This window comes from Sciurus carolinensis, chromosome 1 (genome assembly GCF_902686445.1).
Source record: "Sciurus carolinensis chromosome 1, mSciCar1.2, whole genome shotgun sequence".
In the NCBI taxonomy this organism is placed as follows: domain Eukaryota; kingdom Metazoa; phylum Chordata; class Mammalia; order Rodentia; family Sciuridae; genus Sciurus; species Sciurus carolinensis.
The window spans coordinates 3,640,875-3,661,128 of NC_062213.1; the positions used below are offsets into that span (position 1 = coordinate 3,640,875).

Genomic DNA, 20,254 nt, shown 5'->3' on the forward strand with positions numbered 1-20,254 from the left:
CAGAAGAATCACCATAGCTCCTGGCTGTCTGCCATAAGCAGTTGGTGAGGCTGGCCTTGAAGTCACACTCCTCCTGCCTCGGCCTCCCGAGTCTCTGGGATTACAAGCGTGCACCACCAGCCCAGCACATGTTCATTTCTGGAGAGCTTAGACCTGTGTCCCCCTGATGACTGCAGGCCTAGGGACTGGCTACTTCCATATCCCTGTGCCCACCCAGGCTTCCATCTAAGCCCCATTGCACCTCCCTTGGTGTGTCACCAATGTGTCAAGCTCATCAAGGCCAAAGCTGAACTTGTGGTCTTCCCCTTCTGACTTGCCCATTTCTCTGGCCAAAAATAAGAGCTTCCCTCTGCGTTACCCGGTCCACAGGGGCCAGCTTTATCCTGCCTTCAGACCCTCTCCAGAAACCCAGCCCTCTCTGTTCCTCCAGTGTGGCCACAGTTGCTCAGGCCACCATCATCTGTCCTCCCCTCACCTGCCACCTTATGACTCACTGTGACAGCCACCTGTGGGTTTCCCTTGCCTGAGTTTGCCTCCCAGCATCCATTCCTCAGCAGCACACACCCTATCCTCGCTTCCCATTTCATTCAGTGTGAAAGCCACATCTCTCTGTTGGCCTAGAAGCCCTCCAGTCAGGGCCCTCCACTCTCAGGCCAGCTCCAGCCTCACGCCCACATGGCTCCCTTGAGTTGGCTACATGCACCCCGCCTTGGCCCGGCGTAACCTCCTGCCCTCTGTGGTGTGTGCCTTGTCTCCTTCCGACCTTCGCTCTCCTCCCTTCTCCTGGAGGCCTCCTCCTACACAGCCACCAGCCCACCTCCATGTCCTCATCTCCCCTCTGGCAGTCGACTGGCTCTGTTTACTGACAGTTCTTCCCTGGGAGGTAAACTGGACAAGAGCAGGGACAGGCACCTCCTGTGTACCTAGAACAACCTCTACCAGGTGACACACCACACACTCTGAGTGAGTGTCTGCAGCCTCGCCTGTGTCCATTTTGCTCAGAGGATTCTACACAGAGTATTTTTATTTAAGGATTTCTCTCATTCTTCAAGATTCTGTGATGCCAATTCTGTCTGGTCCAGAATCCATATAGTTGCAAAACAAACAGCTTTTCATGAATTTTCCTGTTGATAGAGAACTTTTCTGCATGTGCGTGATTCTGTGATTTCCCTAACACAGGAGAATCCAGCTTTGGCGGTTGCAATTAAAACATGTAAAAACTGTACTTCGGACAGCGTCAGAGAGAAATTCCTTCAAGAAGCCTGTAAGTCTCTAGAAAATTTCTATGGAACTTCATTTGACTTTCTGTCTGTGAACTCTAAACTGTCTCCACAGAAGTAAGAAAAAATATGTTTTGACTTCTATGAGATAACTGTACTCAACCATTTTGCCTTGCAAGTAGATAGCTGGATTTGAACAGGTACACACCTGCAGAGTTTCCCCAGTGAGATTGGTGTTCACACATCAGGGCAGAAGAGACACTTCCCCCTTATGCTTTGGTACAGGACACTCCTGTGCCCTCAGCCCTGTGCAGTTGATATTTTAGTAATTACGTTAGAGGAGACACAAAAGTCTTGATGATTATATGTGAAGATTGCATAAAACCAAAAGTGATAGTAAATGCCAACACTAAACTGAAAATAAATGTAAATACACTGGGTGCTTAAATGTTCATCCAAAGATGACAGAGTACCCACACGGTAACCTGAGTCTGACAAGAGTAATTTTAAGGATATGCTTTGAATTTTGTACTGGGCGTTTATATGTCAAACAAAACCAAAGCTACCAGGACTTATTCTTGAAATGTTGGTGGTTGGGGGTGTGTCCCACAGAACATTAGGGATCCGAGTCATGTCACATGAAGGTGAGGCAACTTGGTGAGAAACTCGAGGTGCATCAGCAGGACCCACAGGGTCCATGAGCGCCTGGGACCCACCTCCAAGCATGCCTGGCTCTGGGCCATGTGTCACTGTGGCCCCATGCCTATGCCACTCAGGATGACAACTTGAGAAAAAGACCTGGGAGACATCCAGCTTGCTGGTCTGGAGCGCAGCCTGCAGGTTTTGCAGAGGCTGTTCCTTGGACGTGGTCATAGCGTTTCCCTAACTGAAGACAGAAAGTGGAACAGAAGGCGATGAAGTCAGTAGGTAACCTGCAGGATGTTACAGCTGGTTTAAGAGAATTCCAAAAGCCCTGCATCTATAAAGAATATGCAATTCTGAGGTGATTTTTAAAATATGTGCAGATTTTATTTTATTTCCCTCACAGAACTGAGTTGTGTTTTTATGGACAAGAGTTTTACACATTATTATCAGTTCCTACAACTTAGGAGTAGTGAGATACATGAATGAGCTGGGTGCTAGTATTTGGGGTCCCATTTTAGTCTTTCACAATTATTTCTGACAACATTCAAACACCAGTTTTTTCATAACAAATTGGTAATGTTAAAAGAAAATCACTGCTGCTATTATCATAATGTCATTGCTTGACATCACAATATCTTGGGCTTATTTTATTTTCAGTTTAATAGTCCGTGAAATCCAAGTGTTTTTATTGCCACAGGACTCGGTTACTTTGAAGTCACTTTGAGTTGTTTTGCCGTCCTGTAGTTCTGTGAAGACCATCTATGTCTTGTTAGTCCTAGCACACAGTGCAAGTGACTTCTAGAAATCATGAACAAGCACATACCCAGAGTCAGTGTGCCTTGTGTGTATGCAGCCTTGGTGATCGTCTTGGCCCAGGCCGGTGGGCAAACCTTAGGGGCTGCAGTAGAGCCTCACAGGACCAGAACTAGAGCAGGGCAGCAAGGCCACATCAGGCATTGTCCCAAAGACCTGCCCATCCCCAATGACGTACTTGCCGAAGGGCCACGAGAGCAGCCAGTCACATGCAAGGGGACAGGGCCCCGGTGCTGGATGCAGGAACCCTTGCGTCCAAATTAGTAATCCCCACAGACATGGCTTCAGGCATTGCAGGGAGCATGGCCAGCCAGTGTCCAACACTCAAGGACACTCCTTGCAGTGACTTCCCGCTCCCCCTCGTTCCCCTCCCAGTGCACCAGTTGGGTGGCTTTCACCACAGAGCATGTTGACCAGTTAAGTAAAGAGCATGATCCCACTTCATCAGATGTCCAGAGGAAAACCTGGAAAGTAGACCTACAGCAGCTTTGTCCTAGAGGAAAAGAATGTGTTTTCTTAACCATTTATCCACCTTCTGTTCTCCGCTGGCATGAGTTTGCTGCAGTGGTTGTCTTGTGCCACAGATAAGCATGCAGAGAGCCGTGTGCCAGTGCATGCTCACTTAGGAGCAGGAGCACCCTGTGGCATTGAGCTCTGGGTTCCCACACCATCAGTGTTTACCTTCATTGCACTGGTCTTCGAGAAAAATGAAGGTTTGCAAAAGTATAACTGTGGAAAACTTTTTTCCTTAGTAACAATGCGTCAGTTTGACCATCCTCACATCGTGAAGTTGATTGGTGTCATCACAGAAAACCCCGTGTGGATAATCATGGAGCTGTGCACGCTGGGAGAGGTACTGTGAGCTCTGTGCCTGCCTGGGCTGGCCACTCACTAGTGTGCTGTGTCACAGTCAGCCAGCAGTTTGGGCATGACGTCCTTTGCTTCTGAAAGTGGAGTTCAGAGATTGCAGCATAGATTTTCAGGAGAGTTCTCCTACAGAATCATACATGGTTTCCATCCAGAGGATGTACGTGTAGACATCTTCATCACTGAGCCAGGTGCAGTGGCACGTGACATAGTCCCAGCTGCTCAGGAGGCTGTGGCGGGCCGATCGATTGAGTCCAGGAGTTCCAGGTCAGCCTTGGCAATGTAGGGGGACTCTGTCTCAAGAAAAAAGAAACTTTGTCCCTAAATTCCCAGATAATCCATCACAATACCGGCACCTGTTGCATCCAGATATTTTATCAGGACTGGTAATAACACACAAGCAAGGGATTCTTTTTCTGGTGCCATTACCTAAAGAACTAGCCCAGTGATTCGAGAATGGAAGAAACATTGTTAACAGAGTTCAGATAAATTAATGCTGAATTTAGGTAAATCTGAACAATTTTGGTTGAGAATTCACTTTGCAGTGTCTTTTAGACCAACTGCCATTAGTCACAGTTTCTTTGAAAACTGTGAGTAACAAGAGTGTCAGCGGCCCTCTTTGCCGTTCTCCAGATTACAGAAACCTTAATCAGGCGGAGCACCTGGAAACTTGCTGGAGACAGCTCTCGTGCCCACCCCAGCTGCTGAGCCTGGCCAGCTGGGAGTGCTGCTTCTGTCAGCTCAGCCTACCATCTTCCTCTGCCTACAATTCCAAGACAAATGAAGTGTTTATGTAGATTTTTTTTTCCCCTGACTTTTTTCTGCTTTTGCTTTTGGAGAGTTTGCTGGATTTTCTGGCTTAAGAGCCTAATGCTAACTATTTGTCTTTTATTTGCCAGTTTTCTAGGGTGTTAATAAAACCATGTGCCTTTCTTTCCCATGTTAGCATGTAGCTAAATTACTGTGTCAGTCTAGTCTCGAGACTATTGAGCCCCTGGGGTGAGCACCCAACACCTGACCACTGCACCCTTCTGTCTCCAAACCATGGGGGGGTTTCCTTCTTCCGTTCTCTCATCCTATCTTCCCAGCTGCATGGCATACCCGCCCTGAGCCACACTGAGTTTTGCAGTGGAGGTGAATAGCCTGTGTGTGTGTTAGGTTCATTTGAAAACTAGCTACATCTTTGGGGTCCCTATTATTATTAGCAGTACTTTATTCTGTGATTCTAATCATTCTCCTGAAGCATCTCTTTCTATAATGTTTTAGAGATTTGTATATAGGCATAATGTTTCTAATTTTACAATAGGATTGAAATAATGATTAACTACAATTTATTAGTTAAAATGTTTCATTCATTACTTTTTTTGAATAAGGGGAAAAGTGAAGGTATCTCATAGTATTAAAATGTGTTTGGGATGTGTGTACTTTTATGCTGTTGAGTTTATATTTTCTGTCTCTTTCTCTTTTTTTTTTTTTTATCTTGGCTATTATTCCCAAAGCTGAGGTCATTTTTGCAAGTAAGGAAATACAGCTTGGATCTGGCATCTCTGATCCTGTATGCCTATCAGCTCAGTACCGCACTGGCATATCTGGAGAGCAAAAGATTTGTACACAGGTGAGACATGATCTTGAAGCCACCAAGTACCTTGAGTGGGTGGGGCTACAGGCCAGACATAGGGAGGAAACATGCTCCCCTTCCCACACTACCTTTTGTACCTCTCAAATCTGTTGCACAGTCCTGTCAAGTCATGTTCTGCAGAGGAAAGTGCCTGACTTGGCAATACAAGATTAAAGGTTTTTCCTGGATCCCTTTAGTTCATTTATCCCTTCCACAAATATAGTAAAGAGTGTATACTTGACACTAGAGCAGTGGACATGTAGAAAGGGTCCCCAAAACAGATAACCCCAGGACACCACAGCATTACCAGCAACATCTGTTGGCCTTCTGTGAATTTCCGTTTATAATCTGTGGCTCCAGTTTGAATACCAAGTGAAAGTCCTTAAGACCTGTTTGCCAAGTGTTGTGTTAGTTACTGTTTTGTTGTCCAGCTTTGAAACAAGCTGTATCCACAAAATCACTCACAAGTCTTTTACGTTATTTATCAAGATCTCTTTAGTACTGGTGAAGTTAGAAACCCTCACTGTGCATGTCTATCAGTTAATGCAGCTGATGATACAATTTTATGAGAAGTTAATAAGCATTTTCATCATTTAGAATATGTTTTTCCATCATTTAACTATCAACATATTCATGAGTAAATATCTACCAAAAGGAATACATGAGAAGTAAAATCATGTTCTTTAGCTTATAACATATCTATTTGCATAGTTTCTAAGCTGTCTTTCAAAGTGTACCTGTGAGAATATGTTTATATATTATAGATGAGTTTATGGGTTTGTTTTTTTAATTGTATTATAATTTATTGTCCCAAATTCTTCCTTGTCAGGGACATTGCTGCTCGGAATGTCCTGGTATCCTCAAATGATTGTGTAAAATTAGGAGACTTTGGATTATCCCGGTACATGGAAGATAGTACTTACTACAAAGGTAAGAAACTGAAGCAATAACTAAAAATAAACTCCAGATCTTTTGATATTGATATCTATTGATATTTCTTTTAAAAGATGTTTTCCAGTGTGCTTTCCTTAAGTGTAAGATGGATTTGGTGGAGGAGGGATGGCCTTGTCCACAAAGGTGTTAGGGAAGGGGATGTCCTCACCCAGAGTGATCCAAAATGGATCATGGGCTTATGGAACATAAAACCATAGAACCTGTAGAAGAAAAACATAAATCTTTAGACTGTAGAGCCAGAGAATCCTTGAACTTGTTATCAAAAGGAAGGAAAAGTTGATAAATTAGACCACATTACAATTTGTAATTTTTGTTCTGCATTGTCAAGAGAATGAGAAGACAAAGTATAGGGTAAGAGAGGTATTTACCAGCCACATACAGGAATAACTTCTTAACAGTGAAGTAAACAGATAATGCACTCAGAAGATAAGCAAAAGAAGGCATTCACTGAAGAGAACGTGTTGGTGGCAAGTGAGCCACAAGGTTGTTCAGCACCCTTCACCATCAGGGAGATGCAGACTAAGACCAGCATGAGGGAACACCACACACCCATCAGAATCATTAAAATAAAAATACTGCCAGCAGCAATTCAGAGTAGCTCAGTCAAGCACAAGTTCCTTGTGGGGATGCAGAACAGCAGAGCCACGCTGGAGTTAGCAGACTCTCAGTGAACTAAAACTGCCACCACCATGCAGCACCCTGCACACTGATCCAGAGAAGTGAACACTAACGTGTGCTTGTGTTCCTGCATATTTATTTGTATTGGCCTAAAATTTCAGTCCCATTGGGGTATCGCGCCGTGTTGGCGTGCTCGCCCAGCATGGTAGGGCCCAGGTTCTTGGGCAGCAGGCCGGCCCCTCCTGACTGTGCTCTTCTATGCCCTTTCTGTGTGCTGTGCCTGCAACTGCTACCCTGTGATCCTTGATACGAGAGAGAAAAGTTTTTTTGTTATTTAATCATTTAACTTTTAAAAAACTAAGTCAGTTTTTCATATTTTGAAATATATCTTATATTCAGCTCAAATCTTAACTAGTCCAAGTCCTATAATTCCAATAAAGAACTCAGTTAATATAACAAATACCAAGATTTCACATCCGTTAACACCATTTAAAATGGGCAGTTGGTAAATTCACACAGATATTATCACCTCAGAATGATCAACAAGTATAGACTTTTTGGACTTTGGAGAAAGAACCCTAAAGGTTAGGGCTTCTTCAAACTACTGCTTTTCCTCAGAGTTCTGAGGGCCCTTTGGGCCCTGCACAGGCCCTTGTCGTCTGTTCCTGTTTTGGCCACCGTCCACCCTTCCCAGCCTTCCCCGCTCAGACCTGCCTCTGCCCACCTGGGGCCACATTTGAGGTGCCTGTTCCCACCATGTAGTCTGGCTCCTTTGACTCCATGGGAAGCCCATCAGCTGAAAAGAGTGTTGGTCCTGGATGGTGTGCCTTGGCCGCAGGAGGGAAGCTTCCCGTCCCCTCGTGAGGGTTGACTTGGGCTGTCCTGAAGAAGTTGCCTTCAGCTCCATTGCCCCTCGCTCTTCACATGCTGATGGAAAATGCAGTCCATTCTTTCTGTGTGGAGTCCATATTTGTGCATTCACTTATTTGCTACAATTTGTAACCCATAAAACTAGTGCACAAGGTGCTTTTGTAGTCATTTGAAGACTGCATGCAGCAGCAAACATTTCGAGTCTCCCCTGCAGGCACTGTAGCAGGCTCCCTCCTCTCCAGCCGGAGGTCTGGGTGTGCAGGGCGCCTGGCCAGCAGCTCTGCCACCTGTGAGTGGGGCAGCCTCCAGCAGGCCTCCTAAGACTCCCTGGTAGTCATAGGGTTTCGGGTTGTGAGCTGTTTGAGACGTCCACATGTGTGTGGAGCACTGGCCCCATGTTCCGTGGCCCATGAGAGTCAAGTAGCAGGACCCACCGGTCCTACAGGTGTGGGTGTGTCATGGTGACCAGCGAAGCCCTGCGTGACAAGCTGAGCCACTTACTCTCCTTTCTGCCCCTGCTTCACCACAGAGGGAAGGGCACCAGGGTTTGTGTCCCCACCCCTGTTTACCACTCAAGGCATCGAGGAAGCAGAAAGTTGCTCTCCCAGAGGCATAGAAAGTGTAAGGGGTTAGGTGAAATATTTGAAGCTTTATGTTTTCATACTGAAAATCTCAACTCTGCTAAGTTCTCAAGCAGATAACAGGGAAATTTTATTTTCTAAAATTAATCTTCTAGCTTCCAAAGGAAAATTGCCTATTAAATGGATGGCTCCAGAGTCAATCAATTTTCGACGTTTTACCTCAGCTAGTGACGTGTGGATGTTTGGTGAGTATTTCTTGAAGTTTTATGTTTTTCACGATTACAGCTTATACTTTGCAAAGCAGGCCTAGTATTGTCTCTTCAGAGCACGTGGGTTGCCTGGCCTTCTGAGCTAAGCATCTTCCCTGGCGGTGTGGGGCGGTGGTCGAGGGGCAGGAGCAGCTCACGGCTCTTGGTGTTCTGCCTTCTGTTGGTGCGCCCACCATCACTGTTCTGTGTTCCCACTGTGGTCTCTTCTGCGGGGAGAGCAGTCTGTCTGTCTCCTTCCTTCCTTGTCTCTCCGTGGCCGTCTCATTGTTCTCTGATGTGACAGGCTCAACACTCAGTGTCCTGGGCCTTGCAATGCCCCACTGCCTGAGGTCTGTCTTTTCTTGGTCTCCTTCCTTGAGGGTCTGCTGGCCTCTGGACCTGGGACCTGAGGCCTAATCCGGCCTCCCAGCTGCTGCTTCTGTGTCTGGCCTGTCTCTCCCATGCTACTCGGTCATCCTCCCAGCTGGTATAAACGTGGGCCCCTGAACCTGCACCATGTGGCTGAACGGTTCATCCTGACTGACGTGACTCGCCCTTCCGTGGGTGGCCCTGCCGCCCACCTGTCCTGCATCACGCCCCTCCCTGGAACCCCTTGTCTTTCACCCTCACGTGCTGACCGGGTGGCAGTCCTGTGTGCAAGTGTCCCACGAGATCAGGAGCTGCTTAAAGAGTGCCAGTTAAGTTCATGCACCTTCTCCTGGCTACTTGCAGTTGATTTTCAGGAACCTTCTGGTGCCCTGATTGCTATCTAGGAGCTCGCAGGTAGGAAAGGGAAGAGTGGCTGTGGAACCCAGACGCAGGATCCCCCCAAGGAAGGTCGTGCTCCAGATTCCCCCTTGCCTGTGGTCACTTCAGGCCCTTCCCAGAGCAGGGCCCATCTGGAGGTCACGTCACCCCAGGGCGTCTGTGCTGTTGTGCTGACCTGCTCACAAACGTCGTGTTTTGTTCACATTGTCGCTTTCATGTCCTAGTGAGTTTGAAAGGGCTCTTTTGGTAGGAATAAAGTAAAGATCCTAAGCAGGAAGAAAGGGTCATATCATAATCACCCTGGAAACATTTCTCCCTTTTTTGTCACATAATTAATGGCATCTCAGATTTGATTTAATAAAACAGGATTTGAAGAAAGGTAAGGGCATTATGACAATCGATGATATGTATAATTTTCAAAGAAAGGTGCCAGGGATGTACTAAGTTCTCAAGAAATGGTGACTCACTGTTACTGATAATGGGATTATAATTTCTGCTAAGAATAGTGGCACCAAGACATCATTTTTTCATCAGAGACTCTGAAATTATTAGTAGTTGCCAATTTGTGACTCAGTTTGAGCATCTGGCTCACACCAGCATGGTAGTTTCCTTCTGTGTATCCCAGGTCTCCTGCTTGGGGCGTTGTTCCTACAGTGTGCATTTCAGAGTAGAATTAGACTTGAGACAGCAGTCCCTAGGCCCAGGGGACAGGAGAGCTTCCTAGAAGTGCATCTTGAGCCTGCTGGGAGGAGGTGGTCTGAACAGGGCCCATGCCAGTGGAGGCATGCTGTGGCCTATGGAGGCAGCTGCATCCTGGGCAGCCAGAGCACAGGTGGCCACCACAGGGTACTACAGAAGGTGACCCTCTGCCAGCCACATGCCACCTTCGGTCACATTGCAGTCCCTGTCCTCAGTGCTGAGCTGACCTGATTGTTCGTTCATTTCAAAGTATTACTGAGCAGGTAGTAGGAAAGCCTGGCCTTCCAAGGGCAGAGTGCAGTCATGACTGAGGTGTGGCCTGGTCTGTATGAAGCCTCGACCAGGCCCAGGGAAGGCAGGAGGGTTACCCAGATAGCACGGCCATCATGCACCTCGGCAAGAAAGCTGAGTCCTCTGAAAGCCTCGGACTTGTGCCTGAGGAGTTTCTTTTTCAGGCCCCAGGTCAGCAGCTGCAGTTGTAATGATGCTAGGCTGAAGTTGGTCGTTCAGCTTCTTCTGAACTGGTTCAGGGAGCCATGGAGTGTGACTGAACTGGTGGGTCACCTTCTAGTGCAACATTTTCAAAGAAATAGACCTCTGAGAAGAATGATGATTTTATGATTTTCTCTGTAATAATTCAACACTCCATTATTCACACCCTGTCAAATGGTTATCTCTGCTCTCTCTGTATGTTGGCGGTAATGAATGCTGCTCTGTCTGATGTGTTGCCCCAGATCTCACGGCTGGCCCTCCGGTGCCTGCTGCAAAGCCATTCCCAGACATGGGGTGGCCCTTCCTGCCAAGCTCACTGGCTGTTTTCATTCCCACTTCACAGGTGTATGTATGTGGGAGATACTGATGCATGGTGTGAAGCCTTTTCAAGGAGTGAAGAACAATGATGTGATCGGTCGAATTGAAAATGGGGAAAGATTACCAATGCCTCCAAATTGTCCTCCTACCCTCTACAGCCTTATGACGAAATGCTGGGCCTATGACCCCAGCAGGCGGCCCAGGTTTACTGAACTTAAAGCGCAGCTCAGGTAGGAGTGGGGCGGAGAGGGCCTGGGCGGGGGCAGATCTTGCTGCTTCTCCTCCTTTGCAGTCATAGCATTCTAAGGTCATTTTATCAGGACATCTAAGGCTGGACTGTTTCTTCTGCAAACTCAGTTACTTTTAAGTTTAATTGGCATTTCTTTCTACCTCGCTAGAACCTTTAGTAAATGATGTCTTAAAATCTTAATGAAGTTCCAGTTTGGGTCAGATCTCTCCTGACTTGGCCTGGCTGAGGCAACCCATGGTTGCTGCAGTCCTGATGTCACTGTGGCCTCCTCCACTCAGCCCTTCACCTCCCTGTACTTGTGCAGGAGCTTACTGCCTCCTCCCACACCCTGTTCTCCCACCTTGCCACCAGCAGACTCCTACTCAGTCTTCAGAATCAAGGATACTTCCCAAGTAGCCTGACCCCAGAGAGGTAGCCTCTGGTCTGCCACCATTGCTGGGTCAGTGCCTTTGTGTGGTTCCCACTTGGTGCCAGGTGCTGTCAGGCCCTAGGCCTCCAGTGGCTTCCAGAGCCCTGGCAGTACATAGGAACCAGGTGTGCACTGAGTCCCTCAGAGAAGCATCTGCATGGTCTACCTGCTGTCTGACCTGGAGAAGGCCTTGTTTCCATGTCTGTGTGCCCAGCTTGACTCAGCTGCTGATGAGCATTGCCACGTCACTCATTTTTCAGCCAATACGGAGAGTAGGACCAGGCACTATGTGTGTTTATTGAATTGGATCAAATTAGAGCCTACATTAGGGCCTACTTTGATAAAGACAGAATTGTGTTGTCGTTTAATCTCCAAATATCAGGGTCCACAGGACCCTGCAGCTTCACCTGACCCATGCTTCTTGGCTGGTACCCAAGTCCTCCTGAAGCCTCTCCAGCCTTCAGATGGCTCAGCCACTGGGGGCAGGCTCCTTGCAGGAGAGCATCTTGGGAGGGTCGGCCCCGCTGGAAGTAGTGTGAAACGTCTTACCATCAGCAGGTGTTCGCTGGGTGCCCTTGTGCTCTGAGCGAGGTTGTATGGGTTCATGGTGACCAGGCCCAATCTTGCCCCAGAGACCATCTTCCTGAGGAAAGAGAAAGTCAGGCCAGACTCACTTACTGTCCCTGCATTTCGCCTGTGAGGCCACCCAGTGGTATCTGAACAGCAGCACTCTTATCTCTTCAGTCTTCTTCAAGCAAACACTATTCAGTCTTAATCAGTTCTCATATTACTTCACTGTGTCTTCTGTCACTATTATAGCTGGGGTTTGAATTTGCTTTATTTCATGTTTTGCTCAGACTTTTTGTTCCTCCTTGATCTTTCCCCAGAACTTGACAGATCCTGTGCTTGACATTTCCCCTTCCTGTGCAGGTCCCATCACCCCACCTGCATGGAGTCTCCCCACTAACTGACCTGCTGACCCTACCCTTCCCAGGGGCGTTGGCTGAGTCTCTGTTCTCAGCCACCCATGTCCCTCAGTACTCCTGCTGACAGTCTGGCCATTTGTGGACTGGGCCTCTCCACTTTTTAGCTTTGACCTTCTTTTCTCACAGGTCCCAATCTACATTGTAAATTGCCAACTGAGCATTGTCTTACCCAAGAAGCAAATCTCTTGCCTTCCCTCTGAGCCAGCTCTTCTCCCTGCTTCTCTCCTGTCTAGCTGGCATAGCTGGCCTGGAATTCCTGGCACGTCACCACGGAAAGGGACCTACCCTGCTCAGAATGACTCCCATGGGCCACTGGCACCTCTCATGTCCAAAAGGAAACCTGCAGGTCACACTTGGGCACCCTTCCAGGATGGCTAGAAGGCATCCCCACATCCCTTCCAAACAGCCTGGCAGATGCCCCCACTGGGCCTGGCATGCCCCCTCCACCTGCGTGGCCCTCCCTGTCTCTTGGCCGCTGTCCCACGCTGGCTCTTCTGGGCCTCTCAGTCACACAGCCTGCACCCTGGGTCTCCAGAGCCCTGTGCCCCTGCACTTGCCGAGCTGCCACAGAGGGCTGCTTCCCTGTTCAGCTCTGTTCCACAAGGGCTGCCGAGCCTGGCACTGGTCACTGGGCCAGATGACCGGAGCACTTTTCCTGCCCTCGAGGAGCTCACAGTCTAGTATGTCTCCTCCCTACTAGACTGGGGCTCCTTGAGGACAGGGATCGTCACACTCGCCTCGGTTTGCCGCACCTCCTGCCAGGAGCACTGGCGGGCCTGTGCACACTGAGTACAGGTAACGGAGCCTTCGTGTGTCCCAGGGCGCTCTGCTTTCAGCAGAGATGGAATTGGACCTGGCATTTTGAGTATCTGTAATATGGCTACCAAATAGGTGATGAAATTTAACTTTTTGATGTAATCACTTGCTTGGGCATTCACGTTATTAAATAGGTGCTATTATGTTGTTTTAAGAATTTTTATTACAGTCAGGGTTTTCACAGAGAAACAGCAAGTGATGGGTAATCCTTACTCAACCAGACCAGTCAGGTGTGTTTCCCACCCTGCTTTGAGCAGACCTGCTTCACTGTGGCCTCCACTCGTACTAGACTGGACTGTGCATCTGTTCTGAGTGTGTGACTTGAGGAAAGTGACTTTCAGGACCAAGTTTGTTAGGTGACATCGTAGGAAAATTACTCAGACTTTCCTGAGTCGATCTCTGTGACCCCAGGAACCTATCCTCACAACCTCTTTCCGTGTCTCAGGAGTGAATTCATGGAGGAGGAGATCAAGCTATAGGTGGCTCATTATCAAGTATAAAAAAATCCAACAATAGGAGCATTTTAAGTAAACGACAGTAAAAATTTCTCATAACATAAATTCTGGCATTTTTGTATTTTCTGGTTGACAGATTGTAAGGGTAAACTAGAACTTTTCTAATGGAAAGTCATTCGATCCCCGCTTGAGATCAGTTAATTCGCGGTCAGATTCTGGTGCAGGAGACCCATAAGAAAGAACTTCTGGAGCTTCTGTTCAAAACCGGGACTTCCGAGACAGCGCTCTCCCTGACAAAGGCATCTGTGCCTCTACAAAAAAGAGCTACATGATTCCATCTCAGTTCAGGGAAAGTGTTTTAAGTTCATGTTAAATTTCTTAAATTCTCTTTAGTTAACTGTGAATGAACAGAATCGTTAATTTAAGGTTTTGTGCCCTAACTTTTCTCTCCTCCTTTGCTTCTGGTTGAGGTGTGAGAAGCACACTAGCACTGAGGGGAGTACTGAGTGAGCACTCAGTGTACTCTCAGGGGCTGGACATACTGTGACCTATGGGAAACAAGAACCCCACAGTCTTGTCTGTGAGTGCACTGCAGTGGCCCTTCCTAGTCACTCTCCACCCTCCCAGGGCAGCCTGCTCTGACCTTCATGTGGGAGGTCTCAGCCGTATACACTGCTTCTGTGTGATTCACTTTCCTCAGCACTTAGCTGGTGAGGTCATCCCTGTCACTAGGTAGCTGCACCTCACTGTCATGACTGTGTGGCCTCATTTGTGCCCACACCAGAGTCGATTTCTCCATTCCACAGTGGTGGAGATTTGGATGCTTTCCAGTTTGGAGCTGTTGAGAATATTGCTTCAACAGGCAGGGGCCACACCTGTAGTCCCAGCAACCCAGGAGGAGGAGGCAGGAGGATCACAAGTTGGAGGCCAGCCTGGGCAACCTCGCAAGACCCTGTCTCAAAATAAAACAAGAACTGGGGATGTGGCTAGAAAGCACCCCTGGGTCCAGTCCCCAGTACTGGAAATAAGAAAGACTCCTGGTCCAGAAGTGCAGCAGCAAGGCCTCGTGAGCACACAGGTGGGCCTCACGGCCAGGAGTGTGTCCGTGCACCTGAGGCTGTGTGTGCCTTCGGTTTCCAAGTGGATACTCGTGCACCCAGCAGAGAGTGCACAACTTCCACTTGCTCCAATTGTAGCTGTTTTCAGTTTTGGTTTGTTAAGCTTATCTTTTGGGAATTATTACTTATTTCTAAGTAAGGCATTTTCACATACAAAGAGGAGGTAAGGGTCCCCTGAAGCTTATGTTGTAAGGACACTCATCTCCAAAGCACAGCCTTAGGAGACAGCCACATCTTGAGCTAGTCTCCATCACTGAACTCTTTAGAACGCACTTGCTGAGTTGATGGTGTCTCCTCTACATTACTGGTCACAGCTTAGAAAGGGACTGTCACTGAACCCTTTGTGTGGCCAGGCACTGCACCATGAGCTTTCACCACTGCCCCTGGGGATGTAGGTACACCCTTACCTTCACTTTGCAGATGAGGAGACCCAGGTCATGTGACGAGGTTCTGAGCCCGGGGCATAGACTGCGATCCATCTAGTCCACCCAGTCCACCACTCAAGCTGTGCTGCCCCACACCCTCAGTTAGGTGGCTAGGATTCATTGAAAACGTTGCCCTAGCTGGTGCTGCAGCCCCTGCCTGGAATCCCCATGACTCAAGACAATGAGGCAGAAGATCACCAGTTGAAAGCCAACCTCAGAAACTTAGTGACACCATATCTCAGAATAAAAAATAAAAAGGACAGGCATGTGACTCAGTGGTCAAGTGCCCCCGGGTTAAATTCCCAATACCAGTAAATTTTTTTTAAAACAGAGAAGACATTGCCATATGATCTGGTGGACTGGTCATCAAGTTGTTAATATTGAATTAAAAAACAAACACAAGAAAGAAAAATCCAGGACTTTCTGCATTGTTTGAGTATCAAAAGGTGCAGCAGCAGCACCAAGACCTCCACCCCAGGGCCTTCTTGGTGACAGTTTCCAAGTACGACTTGTCAAAGGGTTTGTCCCGCTGGCTCATCCTGAGTGTGCCACACTTCACTGATGTGGCCTAGGGGTCCTGCAGGGAGCAGGGAGCAGGCATGAAATCAAGCCTCTCAGTGGGGATTGTCCTGAGTCTACTGTAAACTCAGGCAGTGTGTGGACTCAGCTCCAGCTTGGGGCTGCTGGGAGCTTGCTTTAACTTTGTATTACCATGTTTTGTAAACATGTCACATGTTATAGAACACTGTGACAGATTGTTTGATCAGGACTAAAATTATATTCAGTAGCTACAGGCACAAATTTTTTACTTTTTTTTCATATCGTGTCTCAGTATCATACCCCAGTGAATTAGAAGGCACCTCAGGAACAAAAACTTTCAGTTGATTTGTGAGGCTGCCAGTTCAAGCTAGCAACACCTTTAGAGTAAATGGGGGCAGGGGGATTTTTCAAAGAATGCTTACAAGGCTCTGTGACCCTGGGCAAGTTACTTAGCCTCCCTGGGAGAGGAAGATCATAAATACTGTCCAAGGTAGTTTTCAGGATTAAATGAAATAGTTCATCCAAATGCCTATAATTACACATAGCCCCAAGGTAGGCACATACCCTGTTAGCCCACCTAGGGGCAGGTTGTATAACAAAGCTTTCCTGAAGATCCAGAGTTATTGGTTAGTTAAGTGTCTTTAGAATAATCTGGTTGTTTGGATTTCAACTCAAGATAAGCAGCAAGAGAACTGTAAATTATGGGCTTTGGCACCAGATTTGAGTGCAAGTCCTGGCCCCACTGAGTCTCCCTGGGGACCCCACATTTCCAAAACGAGAATGACGGCAGCAGCTCCTTTGCAGGGTCTGGTTGGTGCAGGTGGGAGTGTGGACAGCCCCGTTGAGTAGGAGGAGCCACCGCTGCCCTCCAGACAGGCAGTGCCACGCGCACTGTGGCACTTCACAGAGGGCTTCTGGGGTGCCGGTCTGCACGCAGTTCTTACACAGGAGTCCCAACTTCCTGGCACTTGTCCTCCAGCACAAACTTAAGCTAGAAGCTCGGGTTTGACCGATGACGTGAGATTGCTTGTGCTTCTTCTCTGTCTTTCAAAGTGCTTCTGTCTTTGCTTCCAGGATTCCTTCCAGAGGGGCATCTGAACACCTTCCTATCGTCACACCATGCTTTCCTTCTCGCTCTCCGGGGCCTGGATGTTATCTAAAGGGCAGTCATATTCTGGTTATCCCTGTATTTCTTAAGATGTTCACAGCATCCCCAGCTCCCAGTAATAAGAAGTAGGAGTGAATTGGAATTTAATATAAACTTAAAAGTGTTTCCACTAAAAATTTTGTCTTTACCGTTTCCTGTCATTGGTTCTCACCAGACTCAATGGGGCTTTCCAGGTGCGGCAGTGATGACTGCATCTCCAGTTGGTTTTGTGTCCAGCCAGTGTGTCTTTGAAAGTCACACGACTTGCCCTGGATTACGCAGCTTGCAAAGGCACAGTCCAAGTGGCTGACCCTCCTTTACCCTCCAGGGCCACCTTCTTCCCTGTGCTCTGATCCTTTGCCCTATTGTGACAAAGACCACTGTCTCGGTGCCCGTGGTGAAGTCCTCAAGATCGCCCCGTAGCTGCTGTGACCTCTTCCATCTGTTCTGTTACTGTTCCTATTTTCCTTCTCCCCACGGTTTTTCTAAATTCCCATGGATTTTGTCTACAGAGGTAGTGTCTCTAGAAATATAAAGGAGGAAGTGGCAGGCATGAATGTCCCTCTCTGTCTCTCTGGAAAGAAGTGCCTGGGGCCCCAAGTGTTGCCTTCTCTGCTCCAGCTTATAAAAGGGGCCAGAGAGGAAACTGGATGGAGAGTTGGAGCAAACCGCAGGGCCACTGGGTCCGTGTCAGCCAGAGACAGGGAGAAGCCCAGGTCCTCCGTGGTCAGAGTCTTTGCTTTTGGCCAAGAGGATTTGGCCTTCAATGCCAGTGGCCCTCTTCTGCCCCACTCTCTGGCTTACATTTACAGCAGTACCTTTGCCTTAGGCTTCTCGTGCCACCTTGGGCATTTCAGCATCCATCTGTGACCTTTCACATTCTCCTTAGAGTCTCTCGCTGCATTTGATGGAAACCCGCATTCACCACACCTCAGCCTGCTGTGCTCTGTGGCCAGGTGTGTAACACATTCACGCACACTGTTAGCCCCACACAGTAGGACTGCAGTGTCTGTCTTGCATATGTGTTAGAGTGTAAGAAGTGTCCTCTGCATTCACCCATGCAGTGCTCCACTCTGCAGGAAGGTCTCGTGCCTTTGGCTTTCCATCAGCCTGAGAGACTTGAGCATTCCCTGTACAGATCTGGTGGTGGTGAATTCCATTAGTCCTGCTTTACCCATAAGTGAGCTGAACTTGATTTTCACTAAGTTGCCAGAGTCAGGTTTGTTGTGTGTGTGTGTTTCCTCTTTCAGCCTGTGAAGGTGTCCTGCCTTCGGCCCTGTCCCTCCTCAGAAGGAACCTGAGGGGCACCAGTGCTGGTATTGTGTGCGTGGTTGCGTGGCCTTCATTACCTTCAGTCTGTGGTGTTCCCTAGTTCACACAGCGTGTGCCAGGTGTGGTTTTCTCTGTACTCATCATGCTTGGGGTTTTCTGACCCTCTGGAAGCTGTATACTTACATCTTTTGCCAAATATGGAGGAACTTTGACCATTACTACTACTTTTTTTTTTTAGCCTTTAATTTTTTACAGACTGCATTTTGATTCATTGTACACAAATGGGGTACATGATTTCATATCTATGGTTGTACACAATGTAGATTCATACCATTTGTGTAATCATACATGTACATAGGGTAATGATGTCTGTCTCATTCCACCATTTTTCATACCCCCCTCTCATTTCTTCTACATATTCTAAAGTTCCCCCATTATTCTCTCATTCCCCACCCCCAACCCCATTATATATCATCCTCCACTTATCAGGGAAAACATTCAACCTTTGGTTTTTTTGGGCTTGGCTTATTTCACTTAGCATGATATTCTCCAATTCTATTCATTTATTTTCAAATGCCATAATATTATTCTTCTTTATGGCTGAATAGTATTCCATTGTGTATATATACCAGAGTTTCTTTATCCATTCATTTGTTGAAGGGCATCTAGGTTGATTCCACAATCTAGCTGTTGTGAACTGAGCTGCTGTAAACATTGATGTGACTGTGTTACTGTAGTTTGCCGATTTTAGGTCCTTTGGGTATAAACCGAGGAGTAGGATAACTGAGTCAAAAGGTGGGTCCATTCCAAGTTTTCTTAGGATTCTCCATACTGCTTTCCAGAGTGACTGCACCAATTTGCAACTCCACCAGCAATGTATGAGTGTGCCTTTTTCCCCACATCCACGCCAACATCTATTATTGTTTGTGTTCTTGATAAAAGCCATTCTAATTGGAGTTAGATGAAATCTAAGATTAGATGAAATCTAATCTTTAATTTGCATTTCTCTAATTACTAGAGATGTTAAACACTTTTTCATATATTTATTAATTGCCTGTGTGTCTTATTCTGTAAAGTGTCTGTTCAGTTCCTTGGCCCATTTATTGATTGGGTTCTTTGTATTTTTGTTGTAAAGTTTTGTAAGTTCTTTATAAATTTTGGAGATACGTGCTCTATCTGAAGTGCGTGTGGAAAAGATTTTCCACTTCAATTATTTTTTTATTTCATTTTCTTTCCCTCTCTTCTCCTTTGCATACATGAACCCACCCACACACCTTTATTTTTTGGTTCTGGGAATTGAAACCAAGGGCACTTAACCTCTGAACCACATCCCCAGCCCTTTTTATTTTATCTTATTTTGAGGCAGGGTCTTGCTAAGTTGATGAGGCTGGCTTTGAACTTGTGATCCGGACACTCCTCCTCTTCCCCTTTCTCCCCGTCCTTCAACCCTTCTCTGTCTTTCAGACTGGATCATTTTTATTGACTTATCTCCAAGATCTCTAACTCTTCTGTCATCTCTCTTATCATACCATCTATGGAATTTTTTTCTCAGATATATTTTTCAATTATAGACTTTTATTTTGTATTTTCTTTCCCTGCTATTATTTCCCATCATTTATTATGAAAAAACTTTTTTTTTTTTTTTTTGTCCTTGAATATAGTCACTTCTTTGAAAGCTACTGCCTACTAATTCTAGTATCCGAGTCCTCTTTGGAGTCAAACTTCTTTCTTCTTGAGGGCAGGTCACATTTTCATGTTGATTTGTATATCAAAGAATTTTAGATCATGTCCTGGACATTGTGACTATTAAGTTGCAGAAACCCCTGATATAATTATTCCTCTCATGAGAGTTCACATGGTTTTAACAGGCAACTAACTTCACTGATCTCAGATTGCAAACTCCATCTGTGGTAGGCAGCTGGTCACATCTCTGCCCACTTCTTTTATTTAGACTTGCTGGGCTGCTTGGAGTTGGCCCTGTGTGTCAGCCAGAGATATGGACAGAACCTGCTTCAGAACCAAGGTGTTCCCTCTCTGGCTCTCTCCTTTCTTGGACTTCCCCTTCATTTCCGTCAGCCATGGTTGCTCCAGACTCAGTTCTCTGGCTCATCAAGCTAATAATACT

The 20,254-nt window shown here is 46.9% G+C and overlaps 1 protein-coding gene across 18 annotated transcripts in view; it reads left to right on the top strand.

The window, feature by feature from the left end:
• The window catches only part of Ptk2 (protein tyrosine kinase 2), a 252,489-nt gene that overhangs the window by 187,968 nt on the left and 44,267 nt on the right, over positions 1–20,254 (top strand). For all 18 annotated transcript variants that reach the window (XM_047525728.1, XM_047525608.1, XM_047525598.1 and 15 more), the window contains 6 exons: positions 1,180–1,264; positions 3,431–3,531; positions 5,045–5,160; positions 5,993–6,093; positions 8,342–8,431; positions 10,737–10,941. In XM_047525728.1, the coding sequence (XP_047381684.1) occupies positions 1,180–1,264; positions 3,431–3,531; positions 5,045–5,160; positions 5,993–6,093; positions 8,342–8,431; positions 10,737–10,941 (698 nt within the window). The remainder of the gene's footprint in view (positions 1–1,179; positions 1,265–3,430; positions 3,532–5,044; positions 5,161–5,992; positions 6,094–8,341; positions 8,432–10,736; positions 10,942–20,254) is intronic.